Here is a 19,378-nt window from a genome sequence, read left to right on the forward strand (position 1 = left end):
GACAAGATGTGAAATCGAAACGGGCAAGTTATCATTACGGAGTTCCCCAGCGAGTTCACGCTTGGATAATATTGTATGTCTACCTTCCCGTTATTGAAAGTAGGTCTCGGTGTGTGTCGGTCCCGAAACGCCTACTCGGGGCCCCTGGCATTAGGGGCCCTCCGAGGGTTGACTCCAGCTGTCTCAAAATGTGGGAACCCCCCCTTAAATGTAGTGCCAGAGCACCTACAACCCGTACTGGAAAACCCCCTCTAAGGGGCCCCATCACATTGGCATCTATGCCTGTCCAAAGTCCTTCTCTGGCCTGTCACAGGAGTTGTCGAACAAGTTGTGTTGCATTGCATATGCAAAGTAAAAGAGTTATTATCCATCATCCGGGGTGAAAAAAGAAAGAGAGAGGAGGAAGAGAAAAGAGAGTGTGGTGAGTAAGCAGATAATGACAAATGAGGATTGATGATAATTGATGATAGTAAATGATATAAGCCAAAAGGTTAGTCAGCAAAGATGACTTGCTAGATTATTTGAGACTAATTAAAATGTAATGTAAACTAAATGCATAGTTTTAGTTATTGTAGCTTTTTGTGGGGTTAGTAGATTCCTAATATATGTTCTTCTTTTTCAGGTCTGTAGGTGTTAGCACCCTTGATCCTGTTTTAGTCATTCAAAGCTTGACATCAATTATTAACAGAAAGGTTGTTGGCCTGATATATCAACCTGACCCATCTTCCCTTCACAAGGAGACATTGTTCACTCAAAAACATCTCTTTATCGCTGTCTTGAAACAGCAGCACCTCCAATAGTTCAAAGGTGCTATTTTGGCAGCATCATCAATTCGTGTGGAGCTTGAGGAGCTATAGATCTCCCAGTCCTTGCTGGACACTGTAGACTTGTGTGCCAGAAATGTCCCCAGCCTAGTCTTCATCAAGTTGGAGCTGTGTGAGAAGAAGATTGGAGGCTGTTGAGGACAGAATCTCTCCAACTAAGGTATCACTCTATCTATCATTCCTTCTTTTTTAAAGTAGCCACTCAGAATTACTGCTAACAATGTGTCTCTGACACCACAATGTGTTTAAATTGATATTAAAGTTGCCTTTGACACCTTTGCATGTTGGCAATATTATGTATATATTTCAAATTTGCCTCACAGGGCTTTACAATCTATACAGTTTACAACATCCTCAAACCTTAGGACCCCCTTTCAGATAAAATTTTGTGAAACATGTGAAATTCCGTTGCGTGATATAAGTAGGAAGCACTCAGTATGGTCTGGTTAATTTAACTGTCAGCAATTTTACATTCAGATCAACAGATAAAAGTGAGTCATCTTGTGAACTCACAATAAAATGATCTGAGCAAGTTCAAGTTAAACCTTCCATACAGTGACCTCTGGTGGCAATGAAGTGATTGTACAAGACACAGCCGCTGTGTCTGATGCAGCCCCACTGTAAGTGTGGGATGGGGCGCCAGCATTTCACAGGATAGTGTAATACAACAACGACATTAAACCAAGGTGCAGTTTATCAGTCCTGAAGATGGGTCCACTGTATTTGACCCATCCTAGCCTTGTTAAAGTGCAATTATTGTTTGGCTTTTCCCTTATTGTGTACTATTAACCTGTTACAAAGCACTAAAGGTGATAAATGTGGCATTTGGCTTTTACTAATATCAGTACAATGACATTAAACAATATGCACCAACACACCTACATAGTGATTTGAATGACGCAGAGGTTTAACCTTTAAACAACAACAAAAAAAAAAACTCTGTCACAGTTCAGCAGATTTGATGTAAACATGGATTATTACTCTCGTTAGTTACACTCTTGGCGCATAATGTGCACATCCAACATCAAATTAACACATTTAACTCTAACACAACTGTTAAACAAGATCATTTAATTCTCAAAAGTGAACGATCATGACTCATTTAGCTCTAACATGCTCTGCTGGAAACCACTGAAAACCCCTGATTAACTGCTAACAAAGATATGTAGGTGTGTGATAAGGGTCTTTTGAAAGGTATCTCAAAAACATGAGTTTTTCTGATCATCTCAGTACTGAAACATTGGTATTGTTCACATTTTGAGTAAGTGTTCGGAAACCCATTTGAGCAAGAAGGTGCTATGTAATAATGAACATATTTATCACTATTGTCAGTAGAAAACACAGACTACATGGGGGAGAAGGAATTGCTTAATGCTCGTCAGTATCTCTGTATATTTCTGTAGTTTCCTTTCCAAAAATAATTTAGCACTTCCTATTTAAAAAAAAAAATAGCATAAGCAATGTACTTTTGTTTTGTTTGCTTTTTTTAAATTAGGTGACAAAATATGATGACTAAATTATTTTGCACACGGTAATTAGTTTCCTGTTGCTTTTTTCTCTGTCTGGTTAACTATTGCATATTCATAGAAGCTCTGTGGATGTGGTGGCAAAGCACCGCACACATTCAAAGGGTCTGATACCACATCCTTAGTCACACCACTGATGATGACGCCTTCAGTGTGACAAACTCTGAACATGTTCCACTAAACCTTTTCACACAGTCAGAGCATCACTTCACATGCATCACATGCGTATTGACTGATTAAGTGGCAGAATCTTACATTAAAAAAGGTATGTTTGTTTCATTCTTTTTCATTCAGATCATTCATTATTTATGTCAGTTAAAAATTAGAACAGAAAACATTAAGCTCCTTTTAAAGAAATATGCTGTTATTCATTGAATTACCTTTTCGATTTTGACCCGTAGATGCTTTCATTTTGACACCCTTTTTGAAAATGTATTAAATTATCGATGCCGGTATTGATGTTTACTAGGTGTTAGTTGTGGATAGATGTTTGAGTTTTGTTTATTTGATGACTAAACCCCATACCTTACCCCATATCTTAGTCACCAAATCCTAGAATAAGGCAGATTTTCTTTTTTTGTGTGTGTGTTTTTCTCAAACTCAAACTAAAAAAAACAGATTTTTAACGATTGCTCAAGTTCAACGATTGTGTCTATATTTAGTTTCAGCTGTGGTGTTTCCTATTTGCAAACCAGTGGCTGATAACAGAGAGTCGTCCCCATGGCTTTTCTGTTCTTGCTTATGCTGTGGGATCTCACTGTTTTTATTTATGGTGGTAAGTCAACTTATCTGAACACTGTCTTGTCTTTGTGGTAATATGAATATGTAAACGTAATCTCCCACTTTGAAATACTTGTTGATATCTCTGTCTTGACCAAGATTCCTTTGAAGATGTGTTTCTTAATCTGATTTAGTTTAAACATAGTAGGTTGGACTACAAGCATGAACATTAAATTTAGTAAATGCAACTTTGTACAACTGACTGCATTTTCTTTTCTGCTGCAGTCACATCATGCAATGTCACCTGCACAACAGACTACGATGTTTCACTGAACTGTTCCTGTCTTCCTGGCTCTGTGCCGACATATCCTGTCCTCATCAAAGTCAACTGCAGGTAAAACTTGTTGTCTGTCACTGTTAAATTGCTTCATTTTGGTATATAACACATCATGGCAACACTGCCTTTAATTAAAATGTTGTTGACTTACCCCCCTGAAAATACAATTGATCATAACAAGGATTACAATGGTGGGTAATTTTGAATATTTGGCTTTTAATATCGGTAGCATTTTAATAGATCTAATGTAGTCACTTGCTATTGCCTTGTGAGCAACCTTTGAACATGTAGATGCTACAAAACGATGGTTTTAATCTCACTGCATGGAAACACTGCAAAGTGATGAATAGATTTTGACCCCCATTGTGCACTTAATTGCCCATCATAAACTGCCAATATTGTTTTCAATATGAACACCATGCAAAGATTTAATAATGTCAGATTTATCTTATGTGTTATTGTCATTAGTGGAAGTAGCAGATTGGGTCATAGTGTTTTAAATAATGGTAATTAAAGATTTGTGACCAAGATATGTACTTATATGTTATATGCAGTGTACATTTTACAGTTGAAAAATACATTTGTAAGTACAAACGGTAACTGCCTCACATATTCCAAACTATGTCAGTTTTGCTCTGAAACCATCATATGCTAACCTTTGGTGCTGAGATGTTACACAGCATTATTGATCATCACACTCCGTCCCTGTTTGTTTTAGTGATGGAGACATGACCGTTAGTGACATCTGTCAAGTTAAACCACCTCAGTCCTGGTGCATGATGCACCCAGAGGATTTTTACGACGTTGCAGTTGTTGAGACCACCTGTACTGCGACAGTCAGTCAACAAGACAATCAAGTAATAATGAGTGCGAGTGAGTCAATCCCCTGGCTTCTGCGTAATGTGGGTAAGTTGAACTGATAATAACTAGGCTATTTGACGTTTCACTCTGTGTAATTTCTTCTGAACAGATAGGAGGATAGCGGAATTGAAAGGTCACTGATAGCAGTTTTCCAAAATATGATAACAGTATGATTACATAAGTAATGACGTGTTTGGTTTAATCAAATGATATAAAGTCTGTTAATTTATCTTTATCCTTTCAATATAACATTTATTTTTACACATTTAAATCACTTGTTACACACTCTAAACTTTTCCCACCTGTTGGACACATCCAAAATGTCTTCATAAATGTCAAGTGTTGTGTGGCAGCAAACACCTGCCCATCTTGCTTACCCTCCAGATAAAGACAAAAGACACAAATAATGTTCAACTGCCACATCTGGTGTAGGGCATACACACATTTTCAACTTCACTTTACTTTCACAGTGAAATATCCACCACCTATCAATGTTCAAGTGACAAACACTGATGGGTTCTCCAACATCTCGTGGGACGACAACAACGAAACAACAAAAGAACATGACTGTTTTGAATACAGAGTGCGCTTAAGAGCAAGCAGAACTTTCTACTCCAAGGTAAAAACCCCAAAAGAAAAAAAATTGGACTTGAGATGCTGTTAGAATACATTATTGTTGTGTTTCTTTGCTGACCACTGCCATGCAAATCTGTTCTATTTTTGATTCTTTTCTAATAGGATCAAGATATTTCCTTTGAAGTGGCCCAAAAGTACTTTGCATTAGACCATAAGTACAAGGAACTGCAACCAAACACAATCTATACTGTGGATGTTCAGGTCAAACCTTGTAGTAACTATCTCTATCTTGGTCCGTGGAGTGAGTGGAGTTCCACTACAGAATGGCAGACTAAGGGAATATCTGAAGAGACTGAAGGTAATGGAGCATTTCTGCACTGATCCTTTAAACCACCATTTTGGAAACAGGAAGTGTAAAATGTGTTTATCATGTAATGACATTTGGTGCATATATTATGTCTCCTCTACAGGTATTAAACAATCTTGGTTATACATCTCCTTGACTTGCATCGTTGTTCTCATCATATGCTTCTCGTTGGGTTGTTCACAAAAAACGTGAGTACTGTCTTTTTTTCTGAGTATGATCATTTAATCCCAATCTTTTTTTTATACCATGTGTGCCTCCAGTGGGATTTGAGTATCAGACCATCACCTTGAAACTGGTGATGCCCTACTAGTTTTTAGAGAAACTGCAACAAATATATCACGACTGAACGAAACTATGCAATCATAGTTGAATTTAACATGTGTAAATAGTGCTTAAGGTTGCAGTTCTTTTTGCCATCATACATAATTTGCATGCAAAATTAAGACTTAAGGTCAGCAACACTTTGTTTTCCAGTAAATGATTAGCAAGGCTTCTCATTGCATCGTTGTACACTTTCCTGGCATCACCTCCCACATATAGAGAAACCACGGCTGTGTTGTACGTGCAGAGATAGATTGCACTGAAAAGGCTAGCAGACATAGGAAGTCATGCAGAGCATCAGAGTCAGAACTGAGAACACCTCATTTATTAAGCGCTCATAGTTACAGGAGAAAAACACAAGCAAAACACAAGCAAAAAAGAACATGAACTAGGTGGTAGAGTGCAAAGGATCCTTTATCTATCTTTGTGTTTACCAGAGGTGCTCCAGCATTGTAGGAGGAGTATATTCAGTGTCTTTAACAATAGACAGAGTTTCCCTGTACACAGCATTATTATACAAAGCATCTAAGGATTTTTGTTGGCGACCTAAAGTTGTCTAAAAACAATAGCCAACTTGGGGTTTTTTTTACATTTCTTTTAAGAAAGTCCCTGACTGGCTTTCTTAAATATGCCATTACAACATTTAAGACTTCAGTTGATTATATATTTCTTACATACTGAGACACTCAAAACAACCCTTTTCTCGCTAGTGCAGAAACATGGGTTCAAATGTACTGCAAAGTAATACACAATTGTCACAATGAGGGCAAGAAGAATGTGAGCAATAAGATGAATTTGACCTCAATTACATTCAAAGCATTCAGGATATACAGTAAGTCAACATATAATCTGGATGGACTACATTATGTGCTACAACGTCCCTGGTTCAGGTCTGACTGGGGACCTTTGTTGCTTCTCTCCCTACCTTGTTTTCTTCGTCATCTCTCCACTGACAAGGCTGCATTTTAAAAAGGCTTTACCCCCCACCCCCTCCAGATTTTCACAACACACCAAACCACTGAATTCTCATACACCAAAAACGAAAACACTTCGTCAGAACTGACACAGTGCCATTGAATTATAAATGTAATTTCATTTTTCATGTATTTGTAAAAAACTTTCTATTTGGATTCAGGGTTTTGCAGAGAAAACTCAAGCTGATTACATACATCCCCAAGCCAGAGGAGTTTTTCAAGCCTCTCTACCACAACTATGGAGGGAACTTCAAGGTAAGAAAAAAAAAACGGAGTCAGCTTGCGGACTTTTGTGTAATTTCCAAATTGGCCCAGCAGGTGTCCCAAGAGGGGACTTTCAGCACATCTGGAGTCCTTACAGGGACTTTCCCCTGACTCCACATTTAAGGGCCTTCATGATATGAATGACTCAAGTCTGCAGGGGCTTCAAGGAGAACATATTGTGGGTAGATATTTGTATATGACAGAGAGACCTGTTCCACCTCAGTGGAAAATACCCCTGCTACGTGTAGTCTCGATCTTTGATGTGTCATTGTGTGAGGTTAAAAATAGCCTGTTTTTCACTTGATAGGGGCACAAAGTGAGAATTATTAGGTTCTCAGTTTTATAGTCTTGTTATAGAATACCTTTTTTATCTTCATTATCTTTTCCATCATTTTTAAAAAATGTTTTCCACTAATCTTCTTTCTGTTTTTTGATGTCTAGGAACAAAGTCAAACTTTTGAATGAAATATACTGTCTATTCTTCGTGCTTGCAGATTCAATTTCTTCATGTCTGTGAAGGCAAAATCTGCCTAAAATTAACTAGACATATGTAGGGGATAAAATATTTCTAAAATCTTTCCTGGTCTTAATGGTCTGAAGGCCCTATGTTAGGAACTTATTAGACAGTTTTAGTGGACTGTCACTTATTTGATCATCATATGTATATTCCTATTATATTATTTTCAGAGTTTTGTGTTTGAATAAATAGCTGTTGCAAACACCAAAAGCTACTTTTAAAATAACATCCAAAATGATTACCATATTTGATTGGGTTACTATTTTAAAGTTCAACCAAACAATTATCCTGAGACCTTTGTGCAGTTCTACACATTTGACAGCAGAGTGTGCACCTGTAGCAAATAACAGAGGGAAAATACTTTGAGAGGGGAAGTAGTTCACAGATTCCTACTTGGTTTGCACTGATGCACCTTTGCTACTACATAGTGTAAACTTCAAAGTGAAACTGCAAAGTGAAGTGTGAAGTGAACACTTGCGGTATGATTTATTTCAAAACACTTCATTCAGCAAGCTAGTTTGCAAACATAAATATAAAAATAATTGTTTTGCATACAGACAATTTAAAATGCACTCCTAATGGCTTTACCCTAAAACATCACATATGTTACGTGAGGGGGATCATTCATAATTGCATATACCTTTTTGAGGACTTATCTTCTTGATTTAAGAGCAATAAGTTGGAGAAAAGAAAGTTGAATACTTTCAATAAAAGAGTTATAAAATGTTGACAATGTCTACAATCTTTTCGAAAGGAGTTGAATTAGGTACAGATGGCTACTGATGCTGTCGCCACAAGACAATTTACATTTAATTTGCCACCAATCCTTTATCATAAGGATAAGTTTATATGAAACTTCAGTTTAAATTTGTTAGTTTACATATATTTTACATTTACATTAGATATAAGCAACCTCTATAACGCTTCCCTGTCTTGTTGACTCTGTTGCAGTGCAGCCACATTAATTAGGTCATCAATTCTAGTGCATAGGTGAAAGTAGTTTTTAAAAACAGTGATATAACACATTTGTTGTTTAGTTTAGTTACAGGTGTGATGTTCCTATAGTGCAACCCTTGTTCTTTTTGCACACTATATCACATATCCAAGATCACAGCAAAAGACTGAAGCAGCTCTTTCAGAAATCATTGTTCTAGTTTGACGGTGCTATCTCACTCTTGTGGTGCAGACTGCTACTGTTTTCTCAGGGGTTCAGAGAATAATTGGTGATGCTGTTAGGCGCTGTACTTCAGGATGTGGTGGCCTTTGCATGACAAAAAAACTGATTCATGCTTATCTGGGCATCACCATGCTGCATTGACGCTATACGTGGATGCATGGAGGCTATAGGTAGCTGCAAAAAATGTATATTTCAGCAACATGTATGAGTTGATAGAAAGCCACATAGATTTGTGTCATATATTTAAAAGTGCATCTCTAAAAATACAATGTCAGACTATTGTATTTTTACCTAAAACTATACATGAAACAAACATTTTGATCCTCTGTTATTAATTACATATTATAGCCTTACTTCAGACACCTTATGCAGTATTTCAGTATTTTCCTGTGCTGGGCTAATTTTAAGATGTGTGGTCTATTTGCTGAAATAACACTAGAAGAACAGAGAAAACACTAGTAGTACTACTATAGTAGTAGATCAAGGTTCACCTGTATCCTGCTGAACCCTGTGAAAACCCCAAGTAAAAATAAATTTAGGTACTTGCCTCTGTGTCTCAACTGCACTTCAGGCATGCTATATTAGTGGTTTTACACATAACATAAAAAAGATCAGATAGAGTCAGTGTTTGTTTTGTATATGTGCAAATAGAGAAAGATATTATGGGTAACACACTCATGGCAAACTGTTGGTGAAGGTTGTGTGAGTATTAGACTGTGCAGTGCAATGCTAGGCTCTGAAAGAGTCAGTTCAACCAAACCATTGTGGTGATTTGAGCTAAATGCTAATGTCAGAATGCTAACATGCTCACAGTGATATGCTGATGTTAGAGGGACATTGTCTACCATGTTTACAAGTATATTTTGTTAGCATGCTAATGTTTGCCTTTTAACACTAAACATAATGTACAGCTGAGGCTAATGGGAATGTCATAATTTTGCAGTAGCTATTAGGCTATGTCTAAATAAAAATATTTTACAAGCTGGAATATTAAACCTGACGATGCTACCAGGAATTTTATTTTCTGGGGGCCATGAATGAAAATGTCTTGAAGATTCATTCACTTGTTGACATATGTCAGTCTGAATCAAACCATCAGACTCACATGAACATCCATAGAGCCTTTGCCACTAGCATTTCTAAGAAAAACCTGGGCAAATTAAGCCAAAACTATCTTACCATTAGTTCAGAGTTTGTGTGATGCCCTTTAAAGGTCAGTTAACCTATTATAAAACACTTGTTTATCCAGCATAATCCAGCAAAATGTGTATTAAACCTCCATTTACATTAACCATGGTGAGTGGAAACAGGAGGCAACAGCAAGAGTGGCTCAGTCCAAAGGAAACAAATTATTGCTATCATTACCTCTAAGGCTTTCTAATTGTGTTTAACTTGTTTAATCAATACAAAAACCAAAAACTTAACATGACAAGTTACAGTTATTTGAGGAGTTGCATTATGGAGCCAGACTAGCAGTCCCACCACTGTTTCCAGTGTTTATGCTAAGCTAAGCTAATTTAGTGCAATGCTATTGAGTTTCTGACTTGACTCATGGTAAGAAAGCCAATTGTGTATTTTCCCAAAATGTCAAAACTATTTGTTTAAACATTCACAGGCCAGTGTTGTTATTTAGTTTTGCCATTACTCAAAATATGTATCTTCCATTTGCTTTTTTGTAGGAATGGGTGAAGCCTGCATTCGGCGAGTATGATTACCATGGATTTGACAAAGACGTTGAGGCGATAACTGAGAAGCAGCATGACGTCCTTCACTGGAACAGTGAGAAACAAAGATACAGTAAGGACAAGGAGATGACACAAGACGGTCGCATCCTCCCTATGGTGGAACCTCACTACTCAAACTCACTGCTGCACTTCCAGGAAGGCAACAATTCGCAGGGGACCGGCCACTCCACCGGACACATCTCTATCCATACTGTAACCCTGTCTGGAGAAGAAGAGTTTGAGGGGGAGGCTATGTCACAGAGCTCCATAAACACCCTGAGAAGTTACCAAGGTGCAGAAAGCTTTGGTGCCTATGATGGAGACAACAGAGAGCATGCTGGCTATGATTTAGAGCCTCAGATATCCAGGATGGATAGACAAAATGGAATATTGCCACAGCATGAAAACCAAATATCCAATGACCTATCAGTGGGAAATATAAACTTTCACCCACGTGCCCAGTTTAATGAACCAGAGAGGGTATCTCTTGACTCATTCGCCTCAAACGAACAGTCAGAAGATGGCTACCCTCACGTGGACTTGGACACCATTGACAGTGGGTTTGGAGAGTGCAGCAGTCCTGGGGCAGCAGAGCACAGAGACTCAGATCTATTTCATGAGCACAAAAACAATACTTCAAATTATGTTAAGCAGTGGATGATCTGTAGCACTATTCAAGAGGACTTGAGCAACTCAGAGAACAAACTCCATGAAACACACTGATCACTCCACAGCTGCTTTACAGTTTGTAGTGCTGTGGGACTTAAATGATGGACATTATTGTTTGTACTTCTATTACAAATACTTTAAAAGAAATGTGTCTGATCGTTTTATAATCTCGTATATTCTGTTACATTTGATATGTTTTAGTTTTGCACATATTTCTTTTATTAGACAGTCCAAGGAGAAAGAATAATTTTGATTGTACATAGAGGAATGGCTGAAGAGTACCACTGCAGTAATATTTTTTTGGTGTTTAATTATAATCAAATTCAATTGATCAATAAATATCAATTTACAAATATAGAGATGTTATTCTTTACAGTGAGTTTTAAATGCATCATATGAATGCTAAATAAATTATTCAAGTTATATTAACTTTTTATAAATGTGTACATTTATTAATAGATTGTAATAATGATCTGAGAAACTCTTAAAGTATTCTGGGGGGACTCCAGTTTCCATAGACATGCAACATGTGATCAAAATGTTTGCACTGTACTCTGATTTATGCAGCAGGAGGATGTTTTTTGTTTTTTGTACATACAGATTAATGGTCATGCGTGGTACATTAGCGTGTACTGTAGCACCAGGATGCATGCTGCATCTTATCAAGATGCAGTTTTCTGATAATGTCTCCTTGCACTAACGCAGTCTGTTAGTAACCACAGTCACCTTACGTCCTGTTTTGTGCAATGTCAGTAAAAAGAGCAAACATGGCCCAAATGTTATTATCTGTAATCATGATTGAGTGATTGTGTGTCTGACCATGGTGTCGTTGGTTCGAACGAAGCAAAGAAACTTATCAGACAAGCTTTTACAAACTATCTTGAGAAGTTTTTCAGAGCACATTGTTCTCTTTCACCAAATGACATATTTCACATTATATAACCACTGAACATACACAATGATGGAAGTGCAACCATTGTAAAAACTCACTCTAATTTCACTCTAAACTGCTTTTATTGTGTATGTCTGCAATTCTTGGTAAAAGTAGCCATGACAACTATTTAATTAGAGTTTGATGGCATGCATGTGTCAGGCTTTGATGAACATTGTTAACAGACAATATCTAAAGTGGGTTTTTCCCATTGAAAAGGCCCCTGATGACAGCTGTAGTGAAAGTGAAAGGGGAACATGTGGCTGATTACTGTCCACGTCCAGAGTGTCCTTGCTAGCTAATGGTCCCAACGTATAAGTCTGTTTCTTTGTTCAACACCATCCTTCATGTTATATCTACACTTCCCACCACTGTACAGTCCATCATAGGTTACTGTATGTTAAAGCTATAGTAACATGGAGTGCAGTCCATAAGTAAGGTGACATGCTTTGTATTGTATTGGCTCTGTATTCTAGGGGCTAAAAGTGCTGGCTTTCAGCTTTCAGAGTGATGGCAGAGACTAACTACATCTCAGTCATAAATAACTGTAATTAGTTTCTTTCTCTTTTGTTTGTGTTGTTCAGTTATGTTCTGAACTTCGGTGGCTCATCAGCATGCATTTGTTTCTTCAATTCAACAGCAAAACTTCAGCTAATTGTCAAAGGAAAGAATAAAAATTGAGACAGTTTGAGCTTCAGTGAAAGGTAAAAAAGTGTAAATATAGCTTGGCTGTGAATGCACACATTGTCTCAAAATCTGGTGTGCGTGCGTGTGTGTGTGTCTGCTTTCATGCTTATTTCAAGCTTGTATTTCTAATTTTGTAATAAAAAGTCAAATCAAACTGCTGTCATCTTCAAACATCAGCTGTAGACTTCAGACTTCAGACGGACTAAAGTCATAAAATGAGGACTTGAGATTTGGGCTTGCTTTCCCTGTGACTTGACTTTAAAGCAAGAACAATGGCATCATGTTTTGACCTGGTCAGTTGAATGATCAGTATTCAACTGACTTGACTTGCACCAAAAGTTTTTAAAACCCATTGGGGGTGTTTATTTCTTGGTTTTAACATGTCAGCTAAGAAGAATATGAATACAATCGCTCTTCAGAAGCTTGTCAGTTCTCACCAAATCAATCTCAAACTGAATGACTGCTGCTATCAGATGGAAGCAGCCGCCCTCCCTGTTTCTCAGTGCGTTGCAATGATATCTAACAATTTTGGACATATTTGTAAGAAGACATTATGCAAATCAATAAATAGTATATTACCTAAAGAGGTGTAAGTAGGTATTGTATAGGGTAACATTTTGAGGGCATTATGGTACATATGCAGTAAATAGGATGATTATAGAGCCTAGTCCATTCTTAATAATCAATTCTTTATTATGTCAATCCATTGTGTTATGCTAACATTTATAAGTAGTATATAATAAATGGAAAGCAAAGTGTCTGTCCCTCCAATAGAGCAGCTTTTGGGCCTGATCACTAAAATTCTTAAACCCACTACAACAACAAAAAAGCTACAGTGACATGAAATGATTCCTAGTCCAATCCATTACAGTATTATTTATCAGAAGGACACTTTCCTCAGGATATACCAAATACAAAATAAAATAAAAATAAACATATTTAGTCTAAAAGAGCCAACATTCTTTCTACTATGAACACAAGCGAGAACACGTGCCAAAAACCAAATAAAAAAAATAGGCAAAAAAAAAAAAAAAACAGAGAAAAAGGAAAGAAACTAAGCTTGTGACGAGGTTTAACTTCCTGTGATGCACCCAGTGATAAGTTAAACCTCAGTTCCATCTCTCATTCACTGTCTGAGACATCAACAGCACCAGGGCAGCCCCCAAGGTAATGGCATTCTTCCATTATATCACTAATGGTAAATCTTGTTTTTTAAATTTATTTTTTGTCTTTTTCAAATAATTTAAATTAAAGGTATATGGTTACTGTGTATTTGTGGCTGTCATACTCGCAGGCATGTTGTATAGAATGATGGATTATTAAATGTATTACAAAAGCGGAGAGAGTAAGACAGTCAAGGAACTGTAGGATGATAAAAAGAAATGTTTCATTCATATCCACAGAGTGGACATGGCGTGGCCACAGCTCCTGTTTGTATGTTGGTGCTCCAGTGTCCTTACAATGACCTACTGCATGGAAGGTACTGGTACTACTACCCTCTGAGCTATTTGTGGGTTTAATAAGGCAGTTTATGGCTTATCTCGTCTTGTGGCTTGTACACATGTGATACAATTTTCTTTTTATGATTAATTGCGCACAGATAACTTTAGTGTCATACATTTCCAGTATTCAACCAGAGTGGGAGGTTCAAGGGAAATGATAAATTATAGAAATGTCAAAGGGTAATTCAAATCATCTGCTTGTTATATTATATTATCTTTCTGTCATCTGTCATGACCCTTAACATTTGAATAATATTCTACTCAAATGTTGATTCATGATTACTCCACTGGTGGAAAGTAACTAATGAGTACATTTACTCACAACCATTACTTTACTCAAGTATTTTCAATGTAGTCTACTTTATATTTTATTCAAACACTGATTTTATTCAGCTCCACGACAGCAAGAGTTATTGGTTACCTTAACAAATTAGGATTGTAAATGAGTATGTTCATTTACCCTGTAAATTTCTCAGATGTTCTCATTTAAAATAACTATTCAAGGAATATAAAATATCAATACAAATTGGTGTAATAGTATTTATTTCTCCTTCATTCTTAAGCAATTAATAGTTTTATAATCACTCAGATTTATCATGTGACCCTTCGGAGGGGGCCCGACCTCTAGATTGAGAAACTACCAAACTATATATAAAGTAGTTTAATCTAGCTCCACCAGCTACTACAAAAGTAGAAGAACAATAAGGTTTTATAAAGTGACACTTTTTTATACTTTAAGTACATTTTGATGATAAAACTACTCTATATACTTCATATTCTACTTTTGAATGCATGACTCTTACTTGTAATGTAGTTTTTATCATTGTTTCATCACTACCTTACGTAAAGTAAAAGGTAAAGAGTGTTTCTTCAACCACTTCATCATCTCATTATGTTGTGGTGTTGCACATGTGTATGTGATGTGAGGAACTGGTCATATTCTTTTTAGCAATAACATATATTCTGTGTCCAAAATGTACCTGAGAATAATCTTTTCTTCTCACTTTCACAGTTGATGGATATTTGTGTCTGTGTGACTATGACAAGACAGTTACTTGCATCTTGAACGTCACTGCTAATCCAGTGGGGCAGTCCAACACCACCTATTACCTGCAAATCAATAACACAGATGAAGATATGAAGTAATTGCACTTCTTGCATAATTATATGAATAAATGAAAATGTTAAATTCTACCTACATAGATTAATGTCTGTGTTTGTACCAAAAAGATGCAATAATGTTAATAATCTGTTGATGTTTTTTGTAGCTTTAGGTGTAAGAACTGTCTGGTTATGAATCACAGTTACAGCTGTGTCTGTGAATCCATCGGTGATTATTCTGATTTTGCGTATGAGCATCGCTATGACATACACCTTTGTACTGGATCTGGCTGCAAAACATTTTTAACAGACTTTGGGCCATCACAAAACAGTAAGTATGAATAAATTACAATTTTTTTTTAACCAAGGAAGTCACATTGAGATTAAAACCTCTTTTGCAAGTGAGTCCTGACCTAGACAGGGTCAGTTAGCAGCATCACACATACAACAGGACAACAGCAACAGCAACGACAACAAGTCATACTGACTGTATGTGTCTGGATGGCATGTGGATGTTTGTGTTTCTTTACATGCCTAGACACAGATATGTATGAGAATGTGTATTTGAATCCATAAAATGATAAAACTTCAACAAGCTTTGATATTTCAAAAGTAAATTACCTTTATCAATCAGTAGAGATATTGCAACAAACACATTAGGTAATGTCTTTTCAAAATGCACTGTGTATAAGAAAGATTTTTATATATGTAAATATGATTTGATGAATGTTTTTGATCAGTTCAGCTGACGCCCCCACATAAAGCTGACGTTCAACTAACACCAAAGACTATCAACATCACTTGGACAAGTGGATATGAAAACCACGACTATCTTAAAGATGACCTTGACTACGAGCTCTTACTTCAAACATCTCAAAGCACCAAAGGCAAAGTAAGCTCTTCTTTCATAAATAGCCATCCTTTGATGGACTTTTTTTATTGTAATAAGGTCTAATAAGGTTCTTATTTAAATTGCTTCAACCTTTCCCCAGATTCTTCATTCCAGTTCTGCAGAAAATTTTATTAAAAAATCACAAATGGAACCACATGCTACATATTGCATTAAAGTGAGGTCTAAACCTAGAAGTAGTGATTATAATGCAATATGGAGTAAATGGAGTCCAGAGACATGCTGGGAAGAAGAAGCAGGAGAAGGTAAAAGCCCCTTTTTCTTTAGTCCAAAAGTTTCATGTCACTGACTCAACACTGAATGTAAATGTAATGATGTAATTTAAAGCCTGCCCTGTCCTCTCTGCAGTCTGTGTGAGTTCTTATTGTTCCTCTATATTGCACGACTCATTGCCATCAAGAACAACTGTTATATATTACTTGAATGATTTGAGTCAGAGTTCGAAAGATCACAGACTAACAACAATCTTTTCTTATCATGACCTTAATTATACAGATAATACAGCCACCTAATACACTTCCTGCCATGCCAGTATGACTCACTAATTCAGCAGTATTTTGTGAAGCTTTCTCAGAACAAGAAAATACATTTGTCATTTTGATCCAATCTTTGGGCCCGGTGTGTGCAATTATTGGAGTCTTGCTGTTTGTATTCTACAGTCCTGCTGCAAGGTAATTCATCGGTAGTATTAAATGTTGGAGAAAGGCTGATTTAAGGTAAAAAATAAGGTTTGACCATTCTTTTAATATTTTTCATTTCAGAATGAAGATAAAAACTTTGTCCCACACACCATCACCAGCTCCTTTCTTCCAGCCTCTATTCAGACAACATGAAGGAAATCTCCAGGTACAGTGTCGCCTTGTCCATTCTTTTCCTTGTCTTATTTTAGATAACTGAGCAAACTGTGCTTTTAATGACAACACTAAAAACAGCAAATACTTTATGCCCTCAACTGTGATCATATTAAAGGATAGGCTCTCAAATTTTCAAGTCTGTCCTAAAGCGATAATCCAGTTTTTATACCTGTTATTTTTCCTCCTGTTTATACTGACCTTTAGAAGATCACCTCCCAATGCAATTTCAATGTAAGTGATAGGGAACAAACTCCACGATCCTCCTTGCACACAAAATGTATTAAAAGTTATCAAAATGTATTAAAAGTTATCTGAAGCTAATATGAAGCTTCAACCATTCAAATTAGCAAAATCAGGAAAAACCTTTCTAATACATATAAAAAGTCTTTATTGTCATTGAAGTGTAAGTGTGTCTTTTTGTTACAATCCTTCTGTTTCAGCTGGACATTAAAAAACACTGCGCGCCAAGATACAAAGGGAGAATCTTTTACTAAAGAAATCCACTTTATTTGACTAACCTCATATTATCTTCACATAAACTTTAAAATAAATGTTTGCTCAAAATAAGGAATAATTTTTCTCCCCCATCACTTACATTGTGGACACATTTGGAGGCGATCCGCTAATAGTTAGCATGGACAGGAACTATGAATACAGGGAGAAAATCTTGTTTCAATGTTTATATGAACACCTGGCTATTCATAGTGGGTTTTTTTACATTGCATGTAAAAAAAACATTATGAACCTATCCGTTAAGTCCTTTAGGATATTTTGGTCTCCACTGTATTTTGTTTAAATTTCAACTATAGAAAAGTAAAAGTATCCCTGTACTACAATGAACAGAATTAAGGATATGACATAAAGCAAAGCAAAAGGCACAGCAGATAAGTAATAATTTCATCAATATACACTAAAACAGTGTTTATAGCTTTTATACATCAGTAACAATCTTGTAATAATGTGTAAAGGAATTATCAAGATTGTTTAAATGTTTATTCCTGTAGGATCCATTGTTTCAATAGTGAAAAACATATAGTAGTATTTAGTTTTCACATATTGTTAGGTATGACTGTGTTTTGCAGTGTTGTTTGTGTGCTGGAATGACTCATGCAACTTTAACTCTACTAATGTGTCTCAATGCACCTGAATTCACAGAAATGGCTTTCACCTCATGGCAAATTTGTACTAACGTACAAAACTGAGGAGATTTTAACAACCAATGCTGTGATTGTTGGACCAAAACCTATCACAAAGGACCCAGAAGAGAACCAGGACTTCCACAACCCGGAAGTAACACAACTGGCCTTGACTCAGTGTCAAACCTCCTATGTAGGCTTACCCGGGATGCTTGAGGCCCCCCCTCCTTTAACCATGACCTGTCCAGGGAACACTTCTTACACTCAGCTCCCCTGCTCTGTGTGGGGGTTTGGTATTGGAGAAGTAGAAGCTGTTGTGTCCTCTCCACCTAAAGATTTAAACATCAGCTGTGCCGACTCTGGTTGCAGCTGTGAGGATCTGACTCAAAGCCCAGAGTGCAGTTTACCATGCAGTCCTATTGATTACAATCCACCACCATCTTCTGATTACTGTGTTCTCAACAAGACAGCAGAAGGTATTGTTCCTGTATTAGTATCCAAAGGAGGTAGCCTAAATGTTCCATTTGAGGATGAGCTCTTCAAATATGAATGATACTAACGGCTTTGCAGGATAAAGTGAAGTCCACAATGGCTGTATATTTGCATTTCAGGACTGGGTCAAATGTTTGCATGCTCACACACACACAGTCACTGTATTCTGTTATGTGTTTAAGAAAGCACTTCTTACTAAGCCAGTGCAGGTTTTGTGTGGCTTTATGGCTTGAATTCCCTACAACGTCTATGAATTGAATTCTCTACAACATTGATGAACCTCATAAATGTATCAATCTTTTTGTGCAGCAAAAAAACAAACTAACAAAAAAAAACAAAAAGCAAAAAGACACAGCACAGCTCAGTACTTGAAAAAAATGTGGTAGGCTTCTGCCTTGGTCAGCTTGAATGTATTGCACTTGATGCCTTTGCCACAGTGACTGCAGAATGTGATGGCATTTGAATGTGTGTGATTTTCAAATGAGCTTTCTATATATTGTTTTTATTTAGCCAAACATGTATTATTCTTGTCTTGTTTATGCAGCATGTGTTTATTTGCTTTTACTTTTCAATGAAGAATAAGTAATTAAAGGGGCATTAAGTAAAATTATAATATGTCAAAAGGCTGTTTTGTAATGGCTGTGGAGAGGCGTTTAGATCTTTGCTGGCTCACTGTCCATCACTAGATGATTGAATTGCAGTAGAACCTATAGATATATGGCTTCTAGGTGAGGCCAGTTCGCACTGATCCGATTGAATATGTCAAATGCTCAGGTTGTACAGTATTTCCCCCCAAAAGATCAATAAAGCATAATTTCAATGTGAAAGTGTCTCTATTATTTTCTTCATGAATGAGAGCAAGTAAAAGTATCAGTGAGACAAACTGTGTACTTGTCCACTGAAAAAGA

General features: G+C 36.7%; 1 protein-coding gene across 1 annotated transcript; it reads left to right on the top strand.

Annotated features, from left to right (window-relative positions):
• Nucleotides 1–968: 968 nt before the first annotated feature.
• On the top strand, nucleotides 969–12,299 carry il21r.1 (interleukin 21 receptor, tandem duplicate 1). Its single transcript, XM_053327877.1, has 10 exons — nucleotides 969–984; nucleotides 2,546–2,615; nucleotides 3,013–3,125; nucleotides 3,356–3,464; nucleotides 4,126–4,313; nucleotides 4,739–4,887; nucleotides 5,007–5,202; nucleotides 5,315–5,399; nucleotides 6,668–6,761; nucleotides 10,144–12,299. Exons 3-10 carry the CDS (start codon nucleotides 3,071–3,073, stop codon nucleotides 10,909–10,911), a joined length of 1,644 nt encoding a protein of 547 aa, XP_053183852.1. The 5' UTR covers nucleotides 969–984; nucleotides 2,546–2,615; nucleotides 3,013–3,070; the 3' UTR covers nucleotides 10,912–12,299.
• The last annotated feature ends 7,079 nt before the right edge of the window (nucleotides 12,300–19,378 follow it).

Source organism: Scomber japonicus, chromosome 10, assembly GCF_027409825.1.
Source record: "Scomber japonicus isolate fScoJap1 chromosome 10, fScoJap1.pri, whole genome shotgun sequence".
Taxonomy (NCBI): Eukaryota; Metazoa; Chordata; class Actinopteri; order Scombriformes; family Scombridae; genus Scomber; species Scomber japonicus.